A 25,567-nucleotide genomic window follows, 5' to 3' on the forward strand; every position below is an offset into this window, starting at 1 on the left:
AGAAGACCAGCTGGTTCTCATGATCTCTCCAGGTAGAGAAAGAAGACCAGCTTCGCGCCTTCGAGGTTCACTAACTGAATAGTCCAGCAACCCAGTAGTTATGATATGACATAATCCCATGAATGACTTAACTGTAAATCCATCTGAATCAAGTTAGACTGACTTACTGTAAACCCATCTGAATCAAGTTAGACTGGCTTACTGTAAATCCATCTGAATCAAATTAGACTGACTTATTGTAAATCCATCTGAATCAAGTTAGACTGACTTAACTGTAAATCCATCTGAATCAAGTTACTGTAAATCCATCTGAATCAAGTTACTGTAAATCCATCTGAATCAAGTTACTGTAAATCCATCTGAATCAAGTTAGACTGACTTAACTGTAAATCCATCTGAATCAAGTTACTGTAAACGGATCTCTTACCATCTGTATGACAGTCAGGTACTTCTTCCACCACAGGTACTTCTGGATCTTGGGTCCAAAGGAGGCCAGACCATAGTACAGATACATCAGGACATGGATGGCTGCGTTCATGTGTGCACCAAAGAATGCTGCAAAGGGGAGGGGGGGAACCCAGACAGATAATGTGATGAGGGAGGGGGAAACCAGACAGATAATGTGATGAGGGAGGGGGGACCCAGACAGATAATGTGATGAGGGAGGGGGGACCCAGACAGATAATGTGATGAGGGAGGGGGGACCCAGACAGATAATGTGATGAGGGGAGGGGGGACCCAGACAGATAATGTGATGAGGGGGGGGGGGGGGGGACCCAGACAGATAATGTGATGAGGGGGGGGACCCAGACAGATAATGTGATGAGGGGGGGGGGGGGGGGCCCAGACAGATAATGTGATGAGGGGGGGGGGGGGACCCAGACAGATAATGTGATGAGGGGGGGGGGGGACCCAGACAGATAATGTGATGAGGGAGGGGGGACCCAGACAGATAATGTGATGAGGGAGGGGGGACCCAGACAGATAATGTGATGAGGGGGGGGGGACCCAGACAGATAATGTGATGAGGGGGGGGACGGGACCCAGACAGATAATGTGATGAGGGGGGGGGACCCAGACAGATAATGTGATGAGGGGGGGGGACCCAGACAGATAATGTGATGAGGGGGGGGGGGGGGGGGCCCAGACAGATAATTTGATGAGGGGGGGGACCCAGACAGATAATGTGATGAGGGGGGGGGGGGGGACCCAGACAGATAATGTGATGAGGGGGGGGACCCAGACAGATAATGTGATGAGGGGGGGGGGACCCAGACAGATAATGTGATGAGGGGGGGGTGACCCAGACAGATAATGTGATGAGGGAGGGGGGACCCAGACAGATAATGTGATGAGGGGGGGGGGAACCCAGACAGATAATGTGATGAGGGGGGGGGGGACCCAGACAGATAATGTGATGAGGGGGGGGGGGGCCCAGACAGATAATGTGATGAGGGGGGGAACCCAGACAGATAATGTGATGAGGGGGGGGGGGGACCCAGACAGATAATGTGATGAGATCCATTCCCAAATTACTAATAACGCATTAATTTATCGTTACTGCATTCGGCTACAGTTCAACGCAGAAGAAGAGATTCCTTTAATCTCAAAGGAAGTTGCTGGTTAAGTATAACAAAATATATAAGTAGAGGGGATACTCACACTGTCCGCCAGCGACCCACTTGATGCCGATCCACCAGAGAGTGAACATGGTACAGTGGTGGTAGACGTGTAGGAAGCTGACCTGGTTAAACTTCTTCCTCAGGATGAAGAACACCGTGTCCAGGTACTCTACTCCTTTAGAGATGAAATACCACCACAAGGCTGCTGCTATCTGTGAATGGGGACGGGGGACGGGGGGACGGGGGACGGGTGGACGGGGGACGGGGGGTCGGGGGACGGACGGGGAGATGGGGGGACGGGGGACGGGGGGGACAGGGAGACGGGGGGACGGGGGACGGGGGACGGGGACAGGGGGGACAGGTGGACGGGGGACGGGGGGACAGGGGACGGGGGGACATTAGTATCATCGAGGAGGATTTGGACAATCTTCTCCAGACAGGTTATATTTCATAACCTAAAGGGGTCATGACCTCTCTAGAGGGGAAGTTTTATGTGTCTGCTAGAATCTGTAGACTAAAGACTATAGAGCCTGATATGATCCTTGACCTTTGACCTTTCATCATCAACCTTGGACACAAAATGGTCGCTGACGTCGGAGAGGAAGAGGAGAAGCGAAAGGGATAACTGGGCCCAAAATGTGTCTTCTGCAGCAGATGGGGTTTGTATATATAAATGTTTTGCTCACCGAGGGGGTTTTCCCTCACCAGGCAAAGACTTTTTGTATGGTCAATGAGAGAGTGTCGAATTTGGTCAACAAAAACTGTAATGGCTTATTTGATACGAGAGGCTTATTTGATACAGGAGGCTCATTTGATACAGGAGGCTTATTTGATACAGGAGGCTCATTTGATACAGGAGGCTCATTTGATCGAATAGAACACTTTATACCTGTTGTTCAGACGTGTATCTGCCATCTCATTGGCTAGAACGGTCCCACTTTGATCTTGCCCTCCTTCCCGACTGCCTTCCATTTTTGAAGACATTTATTGTCATTGTTAGAGCGGTCACTTGAGTATCTGGTCCATATAATGGATCATCTGTACGGACGTGGCATGCTGCCTGGTGTAAACGTCATGGAGCAGTAGATAGGTAAACCCGACCCCCCCCCCCCCTGCTGGCTCCGTCTGTCTGATAGGAGGGTAAACGTCATGGAGCAGTAGCTAGGGAAAACCGACCCCCCCCCCCCTGCTGGCTCCGTCTGTCTGATAGGAGGGTAAACGTCATGGAGCAGTAGCTAGGGAAAACCGAACCCCCCCCCCCTGCTGGCTCCGTCTGTCTGATAGGAGGGTAAACGTCATGGAGCAGTAGCTAGGGAAAACCGACCCCCCCCCCCCCCCCCCCCCCCCCCTGCTGGCTCCGTCTGTTTGATAGGAGGGTTTGATCAGATAAAAGAAGCCTGATCATGTTTCTTAACGACACGTCTCCCAGAGGTGAGTGAAAGAGAGAGCGGGTATCTAATTCCATGATCCCAGTCGCTGCAAGGATCAGGGCCAGCCAGCATCTCCCAGGTACTGGTCATACCTGTACTACTGGTCATACCTGTACTACTGGTCATAATGGTACTACTGGTCATACCTGTACTACTGGTCATACCTGTACTACTGGTCATACCTGTACTACTGGCCATACCTGTACTACTGGTCATACCTGTACTACTGGCCATACCTGTACTACTGGTCATACCTGTACTACTGGCCATACCTGTACTACTGGTCATACCTGTACTACTGGTCATACCTGTACTACTGGTCATACCTGTACTACCCAGTCGCTGCAAGGATCATGACCAGCCAGCATCTCCCAGTTACTGGTCATACCTGTACTACTGGTCATACCTGTACTACTGGTCATAATGGTACTACTGGTCATACCTGTACTACTGGTCATACCTGTACTACTGGTCATAATGGTACTACTGGTCATACCTGTACTACTGGCCATACCTGTACTACTGGTCATACCTGTACTACTGGCCTGTACTACCCAGTCGCTGCAGGGATCAGGGCCAGCCAGCATCTCCCAGTTACTGGTCATACCTGTACTACTGGTCATAATGGTACTACTGGTCATACCGGTACTACTGGTCATACCTGTACTACTGGTCATACCTGTACTACTGGTCATACCTGTTCTACTGGTCAATCCTGTACTACTGGTCATACCTGTACTACTGGTCATAATGGTACTACTGGCCATACCTGTACTACTGGCCATACCTGTACTACTGGCCATACCTGTACTACTGGTCATACCTGTACTACCCAGTCGCTGCAGGGATCAGGGCCAGCCAGCATCTCCCAGTTACTGGTCATACCTGTACTACTGGTCATAATGGTACTACTGGTCATACCTGTACTACTGGTCATACCTGTACTACCCAGTCGCTGCAGGGATCAGGGCCAGCCAGCATCTCCCAGTTACTGGTCATACCTGTACTACTGGTCATAATGGTACTACTGGTCATACCTGTACTACTGGTCATACCTGTACTACCCAGTCGCTGCAGGGATCAGGGCCAGCCAGCATCTCCCAGTTACTGGTCATACCTGTACTACTGGTCATACCTGTACTACTGGTCATACCTGTACTACTGGTCATACCTGTACTACTGGTCATACCTGTACTACTGGTCATAATGGTACTACTGGTCATACCTGTACTACTGGCCATAATGGTACTACTGGTCATACCTGTACTACTGGTCATACCTGTACTACTGGTCATACCTGTACTACTGGTCATAATGGTACTACTGGTCATAATGGTACTACTGGTCATAATGGTACTACTGGTCATAATGGTACTACTGGTCATAATGGTACTACTGGTCATAATGGTACTACTGGTCATACCTGTACTACTGGCCATAATGGTACTACTGGTCATACCTGTACTACTGGTCATAATGGTACTACTGGTCATACCTGTACTACTGGTCATAATGGTACTACTGGTCATACCTGTACTACTGGTCATAATGGTACTACTGGTCATACCTGTACTACTGGTCATAATGGTACTACTGGTCATACCTGTACTACTGGTCATAATGGTACTACTGGTCATACCTGTACTACTGGCCATAATGGTACTACTGGTCATACCTGTACTACTGGTCATAATGGTACTACTGGTCATACCTGTACTACTGGTCATACCTGTACTACTGGTCATACCTGTACTACTGGTCATACCTGTACTACTGGTCATAATGGTACTACTGGTCATACCTGTACTACTGGTCATAATGGTACTACTGGTCATACCTGTACTACTGGTCATACCTGTACTACTGGTCATACCTGTACTACTGGTCATACCTGTACTACTGGTCTTACCTGTACTACTGGTCATACCTGTACTACTGGTCATATGGTCATACCTGTACTACTGGTCATACCTGTACTACTGGTCATACCTGTACTACTGGTCATATTTTGTGAATATTCTATTGGTTCCATTGCGACAGGCAACCTGCATCAAGCCACACGAAAGATTTAGAAATTATTTCAAATACTACTTGAACTCAGGTCCCGGGTCGTTTCTGGGTGAACTCACCCGGACTTCATTGGGGTCGTCTGAGTAGTCAACAGACTGGCAGATGTAGCTGTATCCGGCCGCCCGAGCCGCCAGGAAGAGCTGAGAATAGAGGAGATCACCACACACTTTATTAACACCAAGAGAGAGAGAGAAGAGATCACCACACACTTTATTATCCAAGAGAGAGAGACAGAGACAGATAGAAAGAGAGAGAGAGAGACAGAGAGACAGAGAGAGAGACAGAGAGACAGAGAGACAGAGAGAGAGAGAGACAGAGAGAGAGACAGAGAGAGAGAGAGAGACAGAGACAGAGACAGAGACAGAGACAGAGAGAGAGAGAGAGAGAGAGAGAGAGAGAGAGAAACTAAGAGCAGACAGATATCAACTAATGGAAACAGGGAATCTAAGGAGTCTTACACAACTAAATTAGACTTTGAAATGTTTTCTGAATGCTCAAAAAAGGTGAAAGTGAAATACAGTGGGGCAAAAAAGTATTTAGTCAGCCACCAATTGTGCAAGTTCTCCCACTTAAAAAGATGAGAGAGGCCTGTAATTCATCATAGGTACACTTCAACTATGACAGACAAAATGAGAAGAAAAAAATCCAGAAAATCACATTGTAGGATTTTTTATGAATTTATTTGCAAATTATGGTGGAAAATAAGTATTTTGTCAATAACAAAAGTTTATCTCAATACTTTGTTATATACCCTTTGTTGGCAATGACAGAGGTCAAACATTTTCTGTAAGTCTTCACAAGGTTTTCACACACTGTTGCTGGTATTTTGGCCCATTCCTCCATGCAGATCTCCTCTAGAGCAGTGATGTTTTGGGGCTGTTGCTGGGCAACATGGACTTTCAACTCCCTCCAAAGATTTTCTATGGGGTTGAGATCTGGAGACTGGCTAGGCCACTCCAGGACCTTGAAATGCTTCTTACGAAGCCACTCCTTCGTTGCCCGGGCGGTGTGCTTGGGATCATTGTCATGCTGAAAGACCCAGCCACGTTTCATCTTCAATGCCCTTGCTGATGGAAGGAGGTTTTCACTCAATCTCACGATACATGGCCCCATTCATTCTTTCCTTTACACGGATCAGTCGTTCTGGTTCCTTTGCAGAAAAACAGCCCCAAAGCATGATGTTTCCACCCCCATGCTTCACAGTAGGTATGGTGTTCTTTGGATGCAACTCAGCATTCTTTGTCCTCCAAACACGACGAGTTGAGTTTTTACCAAAAAGTTATATTTTGGTTTCATCTGACCATATGACATTCTCCCAATCTTCTTCTGGATCATCCAAATGCTCTCTAGCAAACTTCAGACGGGCCTGGACATGTACTGGCTTAAGCAGGGGGACACGTCTGGCACTGCAGGATTTGAGTCCCTGGCGGCGTAGTCTGTTACTGATGGTAGGCTTCGTTACTTTGGTCCCAGCTCTCTGCAGGTCATTCACTAGGTCCCCCTGTGTGGTTCTGGGATTTTTGCTCACCGTTCTTATGATCATTTTGACCCCACGGGGTGAGATCTTGCGTGGAGCCCCAGATCGAGGGAGATTATCAGTGGTCTTGTATGTCTTCCATTTCCTAATAATTGCTCCCACAGTTGATTTCTTCAAACCAAGCTGCTTACCTATTGCAGATTCAGTCTTCCCAGCCTGGTGCAGGTCTACACTTTTGTTTCTGGTGTCCTTTGACAGCTCTTTGGTCTTGACCATAGTGGAGTTTGGAGTGTGACTGTTTGAGGTTGTGGACAGGTGTCTTTTATACTGATAACAAGTTCAAACAGGTGCCATTAATACAGGTAACGAGTGGAGGACAGAGGAGCCTCTTAAAGAAGAAGTTACAGGTCTGTGAGAGACAGAAATCTTGCTTGTTTGTAGGTGACCAAATACTTATTTTCCACCATAATTTGCAAATAAATTCATTAAAAATCTTACAATGTGATTACAGGCATCTCTCATCTTTTTAAGTGGGAGAACTTGCACAATTGGTGGCTGACTAAATACTTTTTTGCCCCACTGTATATAATATTCAACAACTCTTGGAGGACAATGAAAGTTGATTTAAGTTAGTCTCCAGTCTCTTGTGACAGATTAAATCGAGAAACTGGCCAGACCAGCAAACACACAATATTTGGTATCTGGATGTGATGAGATGAGATTTAAATAAAAGTTTAAACGTCCCCCACCTCTTTGCAGATGAAGAAGTTGAAGACGACCATGCTGAAGTTGTAGAGGATGAGTGTCTTCTTGAGCTGGAAGGGTTCTCTGTTCTGCATGTACTTGGGCCCCAGCCACAGGAACAGCAGGTAGGATGAACTGATGGCCAGCGTTGGGAGGGGGTTGTCCATCAGGGGCCATTTCTCCACTCGTTTGTCTGGGGGACAGTACAATATACTCAGTATTATCGCCATGATAAAAGGTGAGTAATATAAACATCTGACATTTCTTCCTCTACACTGAACAAAAATAGAAACGCAAACATGTAAAGTGTAGGTTCCATGTTTCATGAGTTGAAATAAAAAATAAAAATCCCCAAAATGTTCCATACACGCACAAAAATACGTATTTATCTCAAATGTTGTGCACAAATTTGTACCCATCCCTGGTAGTGAGCATTTCTACTTTGCCAAGATAATCGAGCCACCTGACAGGTGTTGCATATCAAGAAGCCGATTAAACAGCATGATCATTACACAGGTGCACCTTGTGCTGGGGGACAATAAAAGGCCACTCTAAAATGGGCAGTTTTGTCACCCAACACAATGCCACAGACGTGTCAAGCTTTGAGGGAGTGTGCAATTGGCATGCTGACTACAGGAACATCCACCAGAGCTGTTTCCAGATAATTGAATGTTCATTTCTCTACCATAAGCCGCCTCCAACGTTGTTTTTTTTAAATTTGGCAGTACGTCCAATTGGCCTCACAACCGCAGACCAAGTGTGTAACCACGGCAGCCCAGGACCTCCACATCCGTCTTCTTCACCTGCGGGATCGTCTGGGGGGTGGGGGGGTATTTCTGTCTGTAATAAAGCCCTTTTCTGGAGGATAACTCATTCTGATTGGCTGGGCCTGGGCCTGGGTGGGACTGATCTCCTTCTATGAACTGTAACTCAGTAAAATGGTTGAAATTGTGGCATGTTGCGTTCATATTTTTGTTCAGTGTAGAAAGAGAAAGAGACTTGTATTCTGAGATTCTCGCAAACAAAGATCAAGATTAAACCTCTCTCTAATAAACACACACACACACACACACAAACACACACACACACACACACACACACACACACACACACACACACACACACACACACACACACACACACACACACACACACACACACACACACACACACACACACACACACACACACACACACACACACACACACACACACACACACACACACACACACACACACGGGAGTGTGAGGATTACCTGCGATGGTAAGGGCCCATTTATATAAATTAATGGTATCATTTATCAGATGTGTGGTGAGCTCCATCTTTGCAGGCCAGTATCGGAGTTCCCCTGGCAGAAAGACACACGGAGAAGACAGCAGAAGAGCTCAGTAAAACATCCTCGGGTGTTTTAACATCATCCAGCTATCACTGAACACTACCACGTAGCCCCCCCCCCCCCCCCCCCCCCCCCCCATCTGTTGAGGAGGTCATCCTCTCTCTGACAGCTTCTACAGTATTACTGGGATGAAATAGGAGGCGTAGAGCTTCTTGGAATAACTCTGGGCTTCATTCGGTCAATTATTAAGCCATTTCATTTCGGCTATTCTTATCCAGCAACATTTCTCTGCACAAGTTCAACGATGTATCTACAGTCCTTCCGCACATTCTGCTGTTAAAGTAAACAAATAGACTTCCATCAATATCTATCCGTTCCTGACAGACCGTGGGGAGAGAGAGGATGGGGGCGGCGATTCTGCTGCTGCACTGTTCTGCTCCGTGACGTGATAGACGAATGGTCCTCTATTCTAGCGACGCACAAATACCTGGCTGACACCGCTTTTTGACTCGTGGGTCTGACTGTCCGCACCGTCGCTAACCGGCATCCAATCTGTAGTCCTATGCTATTTCCTTCAAAACTACAATTAGATGTTACATTCCGACATGTTTTATATCCAACCAGGTCTTTGCAGAGTGCGCGAACAGAGTAGTAATAATATAGTATATTGGCCTAGAGCGCGTGGATAACACCGTGTGATTTAATGATCTCTGAACGGTAGCCTAAATATGACGCTGCCCCCCCCCCTCCTTCTGACCAGCAACCAAGCCGTATTTAATCTGATGGGAATAATGCATTATGACCAATTAAAATATAGGCATATTACAAAAAATATATGTCTGGATATTTGAGTAGGGTAGAATAGGCAACATAGATGATTAGCATTGTGGCCCTCCACGACACTGTGATAACACGGCAATGTGCTATTCATTGATCATACATGGACCATTTCCCAATCCTATAATTCGAACCATAAAATAAAGGAAAACGAGCAAGCTAGCTAATTGTATCCAGTAAAATAAGTCAAATATAGCGAAACTCTGCGCACTATTATTTGATGAGAATGAAGATTCTTGTTCTCTTACCGTGTCGACAGATAGGGCTATACACGGTCCTTATATTGTGACACTCAGTACAAGGTCATGCAATCTTAATAGTTCCACAGTTTCGGCTACCCAAAACTCTAATATATATTTTTATATATATCCGCGGTTATGTTCCTATATAAGACTAGTTAACATAACGGCCGAAAAGAGAAATCCGTTATACAGGCAACATAATGACTGCAACCCTTTTCACTGCAGCTGGAAACGGTTCTCCGGTGCTACTCGTTGGACTGATGACAGACACGGTTTGATGGTGCGCATGCGTAGACCTGTAGTCGAATGCAGCAGTAGTGGAGACCGGGAATATGTAACCGACCTCTCCGTTGTGATCTTGGCTGTACATCATAGGCTACCTGAGGATTTTCCCCATCCTTGATCTGTATGCGCTATGAACGGTGTACGTGGATATTTTCCTCAGTGTTTTATAGCCTTTACGTACCGGCCTAGTTGAGTCGTAACGAAACGACAAGAAGTCCCTTTATTTGTGATGATCGTTTCTACTTGTTGTCTATGGACCGGATCCACCATACAATGATAGGCACTGAAGATATGTCCCCGTAGCAAAGGGGCCGGTAACGAACGGATATATCGAACATTCTCCTTTAAGGAGAAGGTCAGAGAAAACGGAAACATGAAGATCTGGAGTACAGAACATGTTTTCAGGTTAGTAGGCCAAGAGTCTCTAAACCGAGCATATAGATAGGCTAGCTTACCGTTACCGTTAAATGCAGTGTTGCTTGCTTGTACAACCGTTGTCTTTTATTTTAATTATTTGAATCTTTATCGTTCCAAATGTTAGTCTACATTAGAGGCTTGTCGAAATGAGCGCAGAGCAGCGATGCGATCCGACATTGTTCCCTCTCCCATTGAGCATGTGGTCCCGGTGAGGTCCCGGTGAGGTCCCGGTGTTGTGCCGAAAATACACGGTATTTTTAAATTCTCCCCCTGACAGAATTTGAACCCGGTATTTTTGAAAGTGTAAGGATAATAATTCAGCCATAGTTGTTCTGAAATGTTTATTGCTTGCCAACATTGTACTCCCTCCTCTATGTTTAATATAACACACACACATACATTTAATTATTAATTTCGGTTGCCTATCCTGACGTGAACTTTGTTCTATAGAAAGTATTTGACTCTGATGTGTGCCGCAGAAAGTATTTGAATCTAGCCACAAAATGAAGGACATTAGAAGGGGGGGGGGGGGGATTCTATCAGGGGGGAGATTTTCGGCACCAGTTTTACAAAGTATCACTGTCACACAAAGGTTTGAACGTGTCTGTTATGTTGTTCTACAATGTGTCAGTTGTGTGAAACGGGTAGCCAAACGTTTATGATTAAAGGGATAGTGGCCAAACGTTTATGATTAAAGGGATAGTGGCCAAACGTTTATGATTAAAGGGATAGTGGCCAAACGTTTATGATTAAAGGGATAGTGGCCAAACGTTTATGATTAAAGGGATAGTGGCCAAACGTTTATGATTAAAGGCATAGTGGCCAAACGTTTATGATTAAAGGCATAGTGGCCAAACGTTTATGATTAAAGGCATAGTGGCCAAACGTTTATGATTAAAGGGATAGTGGCCAAACGTTTATGATTAAAGGGATAGTGGCCAAACGTTTATGATTAAAGGGATAGTGGCCAAACGTTTATGATTAAAGGGATAGTGGCCAAACGTTTATGATTAAAGGGATAGTGGCCAAACGTTTATGATTAAAGGGGTAGTGGCCAAGCGTTTACGATTTAAAGGGATAGTTAATTCAAAATCCCCCAATATGCTCTCACACCAAACCTAATTGAACCACAAGGTGGTCCTGTCTAGCTCGGTTGGTAGCACATGGCACGTAGAAAGCCAGGATAATGGGTTTGATTCCCGGGACCCATCCATGTGTAACATGGTGGGGCCTGTTCGGCATCGTACGAGCGGTCAGTAAGCTACTCCTCTCTCTCTCAGTCTGTCAGCATGACTGCCAGTTGCTTTGGATAATAGCATTTGAATAAATGGCATAAATGATTGAAACAACACATTTTGAAGATAACTACAGGTCTAATGATTATGATATTGCATGACCATTTTATCTTGTTCAGTAACCTGGCTGTTATTCTGTAAATGCTTTAGTAACTGGGCCATATTCACAATGTTTAACCTGGTGTGTCAAAGGGCCATATTACCATGTTTAGTGACCTGACTGATTTTCCTGTACTTAGAGACAGTGATCAAGGCAGCGATGAGGAAATACCCTAACCCCATGAACCCTAACAGTCCTCCTCTCTCTGTCTCTCTTATTTTCTGACTGTAGCTACCCGTGGGAGACGGTGATCAAGGCGGCGATGAGGAAGTACCCTAACCCCATGAACCCTAACGTGGTGGGAGTGGATGTGTTGGACAGGAACCTGGACACTGATGGACGGCTCCACAGCCACAGACTCCTCAGCACCGAGTGGGGCCTGCCCGGCATCGTACGAGCGGTCAGTAATATTCTCTCTCTCTCTCTCTCTCTCTCTCTCTCTCTCTCTCTCTCTCTCTCTCTCTCTCTCTCTCTCTCTCTCTGTGTGTGTGTGTACAGTCTGTCAGTCCTTTCTCTCTCTCCTAGTCTGGTGGTACAGTCTGTCAGTCCTTTCTCTCTCTCCTAGTCTGGTGGTACAGTCTGTCAGCCCTTTCTCTCTCCTAGTCTGGTGGTACAGTCTGTCAGTCCTTTCTCTCTCCTAGTCTGGTGGTACAGTCTGTCAGTCCTAGCCAATGAAACAGAGGTTGTTCTTAGACCTGGACACTTGGGTTAGCTCTCCAAGCTAATACCTGGGCTTCGGCTCAGTGCACAACCACAGTCTTGTGTGGTGCCTCTTCTAACCCTATTTCTAGTCTTGTTAGACTCACCGGACAGTTTATTAGGTACACCCATCTAGTACCTGGTCGAACCTCCCTTTGCCTCCAGAACAGCCTGAATTCTTCAGGGCGTGGATTCTACAAGCTGTCCGAAATGTTGAAACGTTGTTCAATTAGTATCAAGGGACCTAACGTGTGCCAGGAAAACACTTCTCCAGCATCTTACATTTTTTCTGCGTCTCATGAATGTTCTTCTTTGTGATTCGAACACCTCAAACTTAGATCCGTCTGTCCATAACACTTTTTTCCCCCAATCATCCTCTCTTCAGTGTCTGTGTTCTTTTGCACATCTGAATCTTTTACTTTTATTGGCCAGTCTGAGATATGGCTTTTTCTTTGGAACTCTGCCTAGAAGGCCAGCATCCCGGAGTCGCCTCTTCACTGTTGACGTTGAGACTGGTGTTTTGCGGGTACTATTTAATGACGCTGCCAGTTGAAGACTTGTGAGGAAAACATTCCCCACAGCATTATACCACCAGCCTGTACCGTTGACACCAGGCACCATTACACCACCAGCCTGTACCGTTGACACCTGACACCATTACACCACCGGCCTGTACCGTTGACACCAGACACCATTACACCACCAGCCTGTACCGTTGACACCAGGCACCATTACACCACCAGACACCATTACACCACCGGCCTGTACCGTTGACACCAGGCACCATTACACCACCAGCCTGTACCGTTGTCACCAGGCACCATTACACCACCGGCCTATACCGTTGACACCAGGCACCATTACACCACCAGCCTGTACCGTTGACACCAGGCACCATTACACCACCAGCCTGTACCGTTGACACCAGGCACCATTACACCACAAGCCTGTACCGTTGACACCAGGCACCATTACACCACCGGCCTGTACCGTTGACACCAGGCACCATTATACCTCCGGCCTGTACCGTTGACACCAGGCACCATTACACCACCGGCCTGTACCGTTGACACCAGGCACCATTACACCACCGGCCTGTACCGTTGACACCAGGCACCATTACACCACCAGCCTGTACCGTTGACACCAGGCACCATTACACCACCAGCCTGTACCGTTGACACCAGGCACCATTACACCACCAGCCTGTACCGTTGACACCAGGCACCATTACACCACCAGCCTGTACCGTTGACACCAGGCACCATTACACCACCAGCCTGTACCGTTGACACCAGGCACCATTACACCACCGGCCTGTACCGTTGACACCAGGCATCATTACACCACCAGCCTGTACCGTTGACACCAGGCACCATTACACCACCGGCCTGTACCGTTGACACCAGGCACCATTACACCACCAGCCTGTACCGTTGACACAAGACACCATTTCACCACCAGCCTGTACCGTTGACACCATTACACCACCAGCCTATACCGTTGACACCAGACACCATTACACCACCAGCCTGTACCGTTGACACCACCGGCACCATTACACCACCAGCCTGTACCGTTGACACCAGACACCATTACACCACCAGCCTGTACCGTTGACACCACCGGCACCATTACACCACCGGCCTGTACCGTTGACACCAGGCACCATTACACCACCAGCCTGTACCGTTGACACCAGGCACCATTACACCACCAGCCTGTACCGTTGACACCAGGCACCATTACACCACCAGCCTGTACCGTTGACACCAGGCACCATTACACCACCGGCCTGTACCGTTGACACCAGGCACCATTACACCACCGGCCTGTACCGTTGACACCGGGCACCATTACACCACCGGCCTGTACCGTTGACACCGGGCACCATTACACCACCGGCCTGTACCGTTGATACCAGGCACCATTACACCACCGGCCTGTACCGTTGACACCAGGCACCATTACACCACCGGCCTGTACCGTTGACACCAGGCACCATTACACCACCAGCCTGTACCGTTGACACCAGGCACCATTATACCACCAGCCTGTACCGTTGGCACCATTACACCACCAGCCTGTACCGTTGACACCAGGCACCATTACACCACCAGCCTGTACCGTTGACACCAGACACCATTACACCACCAGCCTGTACCGTTGACACCATGCACCATTACACCACCAGCCTGTACCGTTGACACCAGGCACCATTACACCACCAGCCTGTACCGTTGACACCAGGCACCATTACACCACCAGCCTGTACCGTTGACACCAGGCACCATTATACCACGAGCCTGTACCGTTGACACCAGCCTGTACCGTTGAGCCTGTACCGTTGACACCAGCCTGTACCGTTGACACCAGGCAGGATGGGACCATGGACTCATGCTGCTTACGCTAAATCCTGACTCTGTCATCAACATGACGCAACAGGAACCCGGGATTGGTCGGACCAGGTGATGTTTTTCCACTCCTCGGTTGTCCCGTGTTGATGATGGCGTGACCGCTGGAGCCTCTTCTTCTTGGTTTTTAGCTGATAGCAGTGGAACCCAGGGTGGTCGTCGGCTGCCGTAGTCCATCCGTGACAAGAACCCGACGACTTGTGCGTTCTGAGATGCCGTTCTGCCCTCCACTGTTGTACTGCGTCGTTATTTGCCTGTTAGCTTGTTAGCATGTTAGCATGTTAGCTTGTTAGCTTGTTAGCTTGTTAGCTTGCACCATTCTTGCCATTTTCCTTCGACCTCTCATCAACGAGCTGTTTTCACCCACAGCACTGCCCCTGACTGGATGTTTTTCTATTAGTCTCTCTGTTCTCGGTAAAACCCCTGAAACATTGTCGTGCGTGAAAAGCCCAGGATGCCCGGCGGGCCCGGCGCCGACGATCATCCCACGCTCAAAGTCGTTTAGGTCCCTCGTTTTGCCCCGTTCGAACGTTCAATCAAACAGTAACTGAATGCCTCGATGCCTGTCTGCCTGTTTTTATATAGCAAGCCACGGTCACATGACTCACTGTCTGTAGGAGCGTACCATTTCTGTGAACGGGGGGGTTGTACCTCTGAGTATGTATATGTATATACACTACCGTTCAGAAGTTTGGGGTCACTTAGAAATGTCCTTGTTTTCCATGAAAAATATACATGAAATGAGTTGCAAAATGAATAGGAAATATAGTCAAGATGTTGACAAGGTTATAAATAATTATGTTTAATTGAAATAATAATTTATTTCGTCAAAGAATCCTTCCTTTGCAGCAATTATGGCCTTGGTAGACCTTTGGTATTCTAGTTGTCAGTTTGTTGAGGTAATCTGAAGAGATGTCACCCCCATGCTTCATGAAGCACCTCCCACAAGTTGGATTGGCTTGATGGGCACTTCTGACGTACCATACGGTCAAGATGCTCCCACAAAAGCTCGAATAGGGTTGAGATCAGGTGACTGTGCTGGCCACTCCATTATAGATAGAATACCAGCTGACTGCTTCTTCCCTAAATAGTTCTTGCATAGTTTGGAGCTGTTGTCCTGTTGAAGGAGGAAATCGGCTTCAATTAAGCGCCATCCACAGGGTATGGCATGGCGTTGCAAAATGGAGTGATAGCCTTCCTTCTTTAAGATCCCATTTGCCCTGTACAAATCTCCCACTTTACCACCACCAAAGCACCCCCAGACCATCACATTGCCTCCACCACACTTGACAGATGGCATCAAGCACTCCTCCAGCATCTTTTCATTTTTTCTGCGTCTCACAAATGTTCTTCTTTGTGATTCGAACACCTCACACTTAGATTCGTCTGTCCATAACACTTTTTTCTAATCTTCATCTGTTCAGTGTCTGTGTTCTTTTGCCCATCTTTCTTAATCTTTTATTTTTATTGGCCAGTCTGAGATATGGCTTTTTCTTTGCAACTCTGTCTAGAAGGCCAGCATCCCGGAGATGCCTCTTCACTGTTGACGTTGACACTGGTGTTTTGCGGGTACTATTTAATGAAGCTGCCTGGTTGAGGACTTGTGAGGCGTCTGTTTCTCAAACTAGACACTCTAATGTACTTGTCCTCTTGCTCAGTTGTGCACCGGGGCCTCCCACTCCTCTTTCTATTCTGGTTAGAGCCAGTTTGCGCTGTTCTGTGAAGGGAGTAGTACACAGGGTTGTACGAGATCTTCAGTTTCTTGGCAATTTCTCGCATGGAATAGCCTTCATTTCTCAGAACAAGAATAGAAGGCCGAGTTTCAGAAGAAAGGTCTTTGTTTATGGACATTTTGAGCCTGTAATCGAACCCACAAATGCTGATGCTCCAGATACTCAACTAGTCTAAAGAAGGCCAGTTTTATTGTTTCTTTAATCAAAACAACAGTTTTCAACAGTTTTCAGCCTTTAAAATGATCAACTTGGATTAGCTAACACAACGTGCCATTGGAACACAGGAGTGATGGTTGCTGATAATGGGCCTCTGTACGCCTATGTAGATATTCCATTAAAAATCAGCCGTTTCCAGCTACAATAGTCATTTTCAACATTAACAATGTCTACACTGTATTTCTGATCAATTTACGTTATTGTAATGAACAAAAAAATTGAGGACATTTCTAAGTGACTCCAAACTTTTGAACGATAGTGTGTGTATATATAGACTGACCTGAATGTTTCTCTGGTAGATCTTGGGGACCGGTCATACCCGGACGTACGTCAAGGAGCACTCCATCGTAGATCCTGAGGAGAAAAAGATGGAGCTTTATTCAACAAATGTGAGTGGAAAGCGGTCCCTTCTCTTGTATAAATCAGGTTTCTGTTGTCGGTGGTATCTTCATGAACGTTTCATACAAACTATTGTCTTCTTCTTCGTCCCGCAGATAACTCTAACCAATCTGGTGTCGGTGGATGAAAGACTGGTTTACAGACCTCATCCAGACAACCCAGAGGTGTAAGTAGAAGCAAAGACCCAACCTAGCATGCTAACACATTACAACCTAGCATGCTAATACATTACAACCTAGCATGCTAATACATTACAACCTACATTACAACCTAGCATGATAACACATTACAACCTAGCATGATAACACATTACAACCTACATTACAACCTAGCATGATAACACATTACAACCTAGCATGATAACACATTACAACCTACATTACAACCTAGCATGATAATACATTACAACCTAGCATGATAATACATTACAGCCTAGCATGATAACACATTACAACCTACATTACAACCTAGCATGATAATACATTACAGCCTAGCATGATAATACATTACAGCCTAGCATGATAACACATTACAACCTACATTACAACCTAGCGTGATAATACATTACAGCCTAGCATGCTAATACATTACAACCTAGCATGATAACACATTACATCCTAGCATGCTAACACATTACAACCTAGCATGCTAACACATTACAGCCTAGCATGATAACACATTACAACCTACATTACAACCTAGCATGATAATACATTACAGCCTAGCATGATAATACATTACAGCCTAGCATGATAACACATTACAACCTACATTACAACCTAGCATGATAATACATTACAACCTAGCGTGATAATACATTACAACCTAGCATGATAATACATTACAACCTAGCATGATAATACATTACAACCTAGCATGATAATACATTACAACCTAGCATGATAATACATTACAACCTAGCGTGATAATACATTACAACCTAGCGTGATAATACATTACAACCTAGCGTGATAATACATTACAACCTAGCATGATAACACATTACAACCTAGCGTGATAACACATAACAACCTAGCATGATAATACATTACAATCTAGCATGATAATACATTACAACCTAGCGTGATAATACATTACAGCCTAGCATGATAATACATTACAACCTAGCGTGATAATACATTACTACATTACAACCTAGCATGATAATACATTACAACCTAGCATGATAATACATTACTACATTACAACCTAGCATGATAATACATTACAACCTAGCATGATAATACATTACTACATTACAACCTAGCATGATAATACATTACAACCTAGCGTGATAACATATTACAACCTACCATGATAATACATTACAACCTAGCATGATAATACATTACAACCTAGCATGATAATACATTACAACCTACCATGATAATACATAACTACATTACAACCTACCATGATAATACATTACAACCTACCATGATAATACATTACAACCTAGCGTGATAACACATGACAACCTAGCGTGATAATACATTACTACATTACAACCTAGCATGATAATACATTACAACCTAGCATGATAATACATTACTACATTACAACCTAGCATGATAATACATTACAACCTAGCGTGATAATACATTACAACCTAGCGTGATAATACATTACAACCTAGCGTGATAATACATTACAACCTAGCATGATAACACATTACAACCTAGCGTGATAATACATTACAACCTATCATGATAATACATTACAACCTAGCGTGATAATACATTACAACCTATCATGATAATACATTACAACCTATCATGATAATACATTACAACCTAGCGTGATAATACATTACAACCTAGCGTGATAATACATTACAACCTAGCGTGATAATACATTACAACCTAGCGTGATAATACATTACAACCTAGCGTGATAATACATTACAACCTAGCATGATAATACATTACAACCTAGCATGATAATACATTACAACCTACATTACAACCTAGCATGATAATACCTTACAACCTAGCATGATAATACCTTACAACCTAGCATGATAATACCTTACAACCTAGCATGATAATACCTTACAACCTAGCATGGTAATACCTTAGCAACCTAGCATGATAATACCTTACTACATTACAACCTAGCATGATAATACCTTACAACCTAGCATGATAATACCTTACTACATTACAACCTAGCGTGATAATACCTTAGCAACCTAGCATGATAATACCTTACTACATTACAACCTAGCATGATAATACCTTACAACCTAGCATGATAATACCTTACTACATTACAACCTAGCGTGATAATACCTTACAACCTAGCATGATAATACCTTACTACATTACAACCTAGCGTGATAATACCTTACAACCTAGCATGATAACACATTACAACCTAGCGTGATAATACATTACAACCTAGCGTGATAATACATTACAACCTAGCATGATAACACATTACTACATTACAACCTATCATGATAATACATTACAACCTATCATGATAATACATTACAACCTATCATGATAATACATTACAACCTAGCGTGATAATACATTACAACCTAGCGTGATAATACATTACAACCTAGCGTGATAATACATTACAACCTAGCGTGATAATACATTACAACCTAGCGTGATAATACATTACAACCTAGCGTGATAATACATTACAACCTAGCGTGATAATACATTACAACCTAGCATGATAATACATTACAACCTAGCATGATAATACATTACAACCTACATTACAACCTAGCATGATAATACCTTACAACCTAGCATGATAATACCTTACAACCTAGCATGATAATACCTTACAACCTAGCATGATAATACCTTAGCAACCTAGCATGATAATACCTTACTACATTACAACCTAGCATGATAATACCTTACAACCTAGCATGATAATACCTTACTACATTACAACCTAGCATGATAATACCTTACAACCTAGCGTGATAATACCTTACAACCTAGCGTGATAATACCTTACAACCTAGCATGATAATACCTTACAACCTAGCGTGATAATACCTTACAACCTAGCATGATAACACATTACAACCTAGCGTGATAATACATTACAACCTAGCGTGATAATACATTACAACCTAGCATGATAATACATTACAACCTAGCATGATAATACATTACAACCTAGCATGATAATACCTTACAACCTAGCATGATAATACCTTACAACCTAGCATGATAATACCTTACAACCTAGCGTGATAACACATTACAACCTAGCATGATAATACATTACAACCTAGCATGATAATACATTACTACATTACAACCTAGCATGATAATACATTACTACATTACAACCTAGCATGATAATACATTACAACCTAGCATGATAATACATTACAACCTAGCGTGATAATACATTACTACATTACAACCTAGCGTGATAACACATTACAACCTAGCGTGATAATACATTACTACATTACAACCTAGCATGATAATACATTACAACCTAGCGTGATAATACATTACTACATTACAACCTAGCGTGATAACACATTACAACCTAGCGTGATAACACATTACAACCTAGCATGATAATACATTACAACCTAGCATGATAATACATTACAACCTAGCGTGATAATACATTACTACATTACAACCTAGCATGATAATACATTACAACCTAGCGTGATAATACATTACTACATTACAACCTAGCGTGATAACACATTACAACCTAGCGTGATAACACATTACAACCTAGCATGATAATACATTACAACCTAGCATGATAATACATTACAAGCTAGCATGATAATACATTACAACCTAGCGTGATAACACATTACAACCTAGCGTGATAATACATTACAACCTAGCGTGATAATACATTACAACCTAGCATGATAATACATTACAACCTAGCATGATAATACATTACAACCTAGCGTGATAATACATTACAACCTAGCATGATAATACATTACAACCTAGCATGATAACACATTACTACATTACAACCTAGCATGATAATACCTTACTACATTACAACCTAGCATGATAATACCTTACTACATTACAACCTAGCGTGATAATACATTACAACCTACCATGATAATACATTACAACCTAGCATGATAATACATTACAACCTAGCATGATAATACATTACTACATTACAACCTAGCATGATAATACATTACAACCTAGCGTGATAATACATTACTACATTACAACCTAGCATGATAACACATTACAACCTAGCATGATAATACATTACAACCTAGCATGATAATACATTACAACCTAGCGTGATAACACATTACAACCTAGCGTGATAATACATTACAACCTAGCGTGATAATACATTACTACATTACAACCTAGCATGATAACACATTACAACCTAGCATGATAATACATTACAACCTAGCGTGATAATACATTACAACCTAGCATGATAATACATTACAACCTAGCATGATAATACATTACAACCTAGCATGATAATACCTTACAACCTAGCATGATAATGCATTACAACCTAGCGTGATAATACATTACAACCTAGCGTGATAATACATTACAACCTAGCATGATAATGCATTACAACCTAGCGTGATAATACATTACAACCTAGCATGATTCCACTTCATTTACAAATTAATCTTAACTTGTACAGCAACCTAACTATCTTGCCCCCCCCTCCACCCCTCCTCTGTCCCTCTCAGTGCTGTTCTAACTATCTTGTTCCCCCCCTCCACCTCTCCTCTGTCCCTCTCAGTGCTGTTCTAACTATCTTGTCCCCCCCTCCACCCCTCCTCTGTCCCTCTGTGCTGTTCTAACTATCTTGTTCCCCCCCTCCACCCCTCCTCTGTCCCTCTCAGTGCTGTTCTAACTATCTTGTTCCCCCCTCCACCCCTCCTCTGTTCCTCTCAGTGATGTTCTAACTATCTTGTTCCCCCCCTCCACCCCTCCTCTGTCCCTCTCAGTGCTGTTCTAACTATCTTGTTCCCCCCCTCCACCCCTCCTCTGTCCCTCTCAGTGCTGTTCTAACTATCTTGTTCCCCCCCTCCACCCCTCCTCTGTCCCTCTGTGCTGTTCTAACTATCTTGTTCCCCCCCTCCTCTGTCCCTCTCAGTGCTGTTCTAACTATCTTGTTCCCCCCCTCCACCCCTCCTCTGTCCCTCTCAGTGCTGTTCTAACTATCTTTTTCCCCCCCTCCCCCCCTCCTCTGTCCCTCTCAGTGCTGTTCTAACTATCTTGTTCCCCCCCCCTCCTCTGTCCCTCTCAGTGCTGTTCTAACTATCTTGTTCCCCCCTCCACCCCTCCTCTGTCCCTCTCAGTGCTGTTCTAACTATCTTGTTCCCCCCTCCCCCCCTCCTCTGTCCCTCTCAGTGCTGTTCTAACTATCTTGTTCCCCCCTCCACCCCTCCTCTGTCCCTCTCAGTGCTGTTCTAACTATCTTGTTCCCCCCCTCCACCCCTCCTCTGTCCCTCTCAGTGCTGTTCTAACTATCTTGTTCCCCCCCTCCACCCCTCCTCTGTCCCTCTCAGTGCTGTTCTAACTATCTTGTTCCCCCCCTCCACCCCTCCTCTGTCCCTCTCAGTGCTGTTCTAACTATCTTGTTCCCCCCCTCCACCCCCCCTCTGTCCCTCTCAGTGCTGTTCTAACTATCTTGTTCCCCCCCTCCACCCCTCCTCTGTCCCTCTCAGTGCTGTTCTAACTATCTTGTTCCCCCCCTCCACCCCTCCTCTGTCCCTCTCAGTGCTGTTCTAACTATCTTGTTCCCCCCCCCACCCCTCCTCTGTCCCTCTCAGTGCTGTTCTAACTATCTTGTTCCCCCCCTCCACCCCTCCTCTGTCCCTCTCAGTGCTGTTCTAACTATCTTGTTCCCCCCCTCCTCTGTCCCTCTCAGTGCTGTTCTAACTATCTTGTCCCCCCCCCCCTCCTCTGTCCCTCTCAGTGCTGTTCTAACTATCTTGTTCCCCCCCTCCCCCCCTCCTCTGTCCCTCTCAGTGCTGTTCTAACTATCTTGTTCCCCCCTCCACCCCCTCCTCTGTCCCTCTCAGTGCTGTTCTAACTATCTTGTTCCCCCCCTCCACCCCTCCTCTGTCCCTCTCAGTGCTGTTCTAACTATCTTGTTCCCCCCCTCCACCCCTCCTCTGTCCCTCTCAGTGCTGTTCTAACTATCTTGTTCCCCCCCTCCACCCCTCCTCTGTCCCTCTCAGTGCTGTTCTAACTATCTTGTTCCCCCCCTCCACCCCTCCTCTGTCCCTCTCAGTACTGTTCTGACCCAGGAGGCTATCATCACAGTAAAAGGAGTCAGTTTGAGCAGTTACCTGGAGGGAATGATGGCCCGCAGAATGTCAGCTAACGCCAGAAAGGTGCTGTTGTGAAATGTTACTCTACAGAATCTACCTAAGCGATACTGATGTAACAATCCCGGAGCGTGTCCCAGCATGCAGCGTTTCCTTTATGCTTTCCTGACTGTGAAGAGAGACGGTCCACGGACCAAACTCTCATTAAACGTCTCTGTGTGGCTGACTTCGCCTATGTCTTCTCTGAAATAAGTCAGAAGCTAAGAGTTGGGATGCTATATCTAAGATCTTCTCTGTCCCTCTACTATCTCTATAGGGTTGGGATGCTATATCGAAGATCTTCTCTGTCCCTCCCTCTGTGTGTTATTATCTCTATAGGGTTGGGATGCTATATCTAAGATCTTCTCTGTCCCTCTACTATCTCTATAGGGTTGGGATGCTATATCTAAGCTCTTCTCTGTCCCTCTACTATCTCTATAGGGTTGGGATGCTATATCTAAGATCTTCTCTGTCCCTCCCTCTGTGTGTTATTATCTCTATAGGGTTGGGATGCTATATCTAAGATCTTCTCTGTCCCTCTACTATCTCTATAGGGTTGGGATGCTATATCTAAGATCTTCTCTGTCCCTCAACTATCTCTATAGGGTTGGGATGCTATATCTGAGATCTTCTCTGTCCCTCTACTATCTCTATAGGGTTGGGATGCTATATCTAAGATCTTCTCTGTCCCTCTACTATCTCTATAGGGTTGGGATGCTATATCTAAGCTCTTCTCTGTCCCTCTACTATCTCTATAGGGTTGGGATGCTATATCTAAGATCTTCTCTGTCCCTCCCTCTGTGTGTTATTATCTCTGTAGGGTTGGGATGCTATATCTAAGATCTTCTCTGTCCCTCTACTATCTCTATAGGGTTGGGATGCTATATCTAAGATCTTCTCTGTCCCTCCCTCTGTGTGTTATTATCTCTGTAGGGTTGGGATGCTATATCTAAGATCTTCTCTGTCCCTCTACTATCTCTATAAGGTTGGGATGCTATATCTGAGATCTTCTCTGTCCCTCTACTATCTCTATAGGGTTGGGATGCTATATCTAAGATCTTCTCTGTCCCTCTACTATCTCTATAGGGTTGGGATGCTATATCTAAGATCTTCTCTGTCCCTCTACTATCTCTATAGGGTTGGGATGCTCTATCTAAGCTCTTCTCTGTCCCTCTACTATCTCTATAGGGCTGGGATGCTATATCTAAGATCTTCTCTGTCCCTCAACTTTCTCTATAGGGTTGGGATGCTATATCTAAGATCTTCTCTGTCCCTCTACTATCTCTATAGGGTTGGGATGCTCTATCTAAGATCTTCTCTGTCCCTCTACTATCTCTATAGGGTTGGGATGCTATATCTAAGATCTTCTCTGTCCCTCTACTATCTCTATAGGGTTGGGATGCTCTATCTAAGATCTTCTCTGTCCCTCTACTATCTCTATAGGGTTGGGATGCTATATCTAAGATCTTCGATGTCCCTCTACTATCTCTATAGGGTTGGGATGATCTATCTAAGATCTTCTCTGTCCCTCTACTATCTCTATAGGGTTGGGATGCTATATCTAAGATCTTCTCTGTCCCTCTACTATCTCTATAGGGTTGGGATGCTCTAAGATCTTCTCTGTCCCTCTATCTCTATAGGGTTGGGATGCTATATCTAAGATCTTCTCTGTCCCTCTACTATCTCTATAGGGTTGGGATCCTCTATCTAAGATCTTCTCTGTCCCTCTACTATCTCTATATCTAAGATCTTCTCTGTGCCTCTACTATCTCTATAGGGTTGGGATGCTATATCTAAGATCTTCTCTGTCCCTCTACTATCTCTATAGAATTGGGATGCTATATCTAAGATCTTCTCTGTCCCTCTGCTATCTCTATAGGGTTGGGATGCTATATCTAAGATCTTCTCTGTCCCTC

The 25,567-nt window shown here is 44.9% G+C and overlaps 2 protein-coding genes across 4 annotated transcripts; one reads left to right on the forward strand and one right to left on the reverse strand.

The window, feature by feature from the left end:
• Positions 1–71: 71 nt before the first annotated feature.
• On the reverse strand, positions 72–10,697 carry LOC129850018 (elongation of very long chain fatty acids protein 4-like). 3 transcript variants are annotated; one of them, XM_055916653.1, is made up of 6 exons: positions 10,500–10,697; positions 8,600–8,692; positions 7,349–7,536; positions 5,182–5,262; positions 1,663–1,834; positions 72–555 (listed from the first exon to the last, which is right to left on the reverse strand). In XM_055916653.1, the coding sequence occupies exons 2-6, from the start codon at positions 8,664–8,666 to the stop codon at positions 401–403; spliced, it is 663 nt and encodes a 220-aa protein (XP_055772628.1). In that variant the 5' UTR covers positions 8,667–8,692; positions 10,500–10,697; the 3' UTR covers positions 72–400. The 3 variants fall into 3 exon arrangements, with proteins under 3 accessions (XP_055772628.1, XP_055772627.1, XP_055772626.1); XM_055916652.1 differs by lacking the exon at positions 10,500–10,697 and adding an exon at positions 10,226–10,352; XM_055916651.1 differs by lacking the exon at positions 10,500–10,697 and adding an exon at positions 9,766–10,352 and having other exon boundaries at positions 74–555.
• Positions 10,364–24,893, forward strand: LOC129850020 (PRELI domain containing protein 3A-like). Its single transcript, XM_055916654.1, has 6 exons — positions 10,364–10,449; positions 12,088–12,256; positions 17,218–17,307; positions 17,413–17,483; positions 23,576–23,678; positions 23,929–24,893. Exons 1-6 carry the CDS (start codon positions 10,418–10,420, stop codon positions 24,172–24,174), a joined length of 711 nt encoding a protein of 236 aa, XP_055772629.1. The 5' UTR covers positions 10,364–10,417; the 3' UTR covers positions 24,175–24,893.
• Positions 24,894–25,567: the final 674 nt, after the last annotated feature.

The sequence above is a fragment of the Salvelinus fontinalis genome, unplaced genomic scaffold (genome assembly GCF_029448725.1).
Source record: "Salvelinus fontinalis isolate EN_2023a unplaced genomic scaffold, ASM2944872v1 scaffold_1794, whole genome shotgun sequence".
Classification (NCBI taxonomy): domain Eukaryota; kingdom Metazoa; phylum Chordata; class Actinopteri; order Salmoniformes; family Salmonidae; genus Salvelinus; species Salvelinus fontinalis.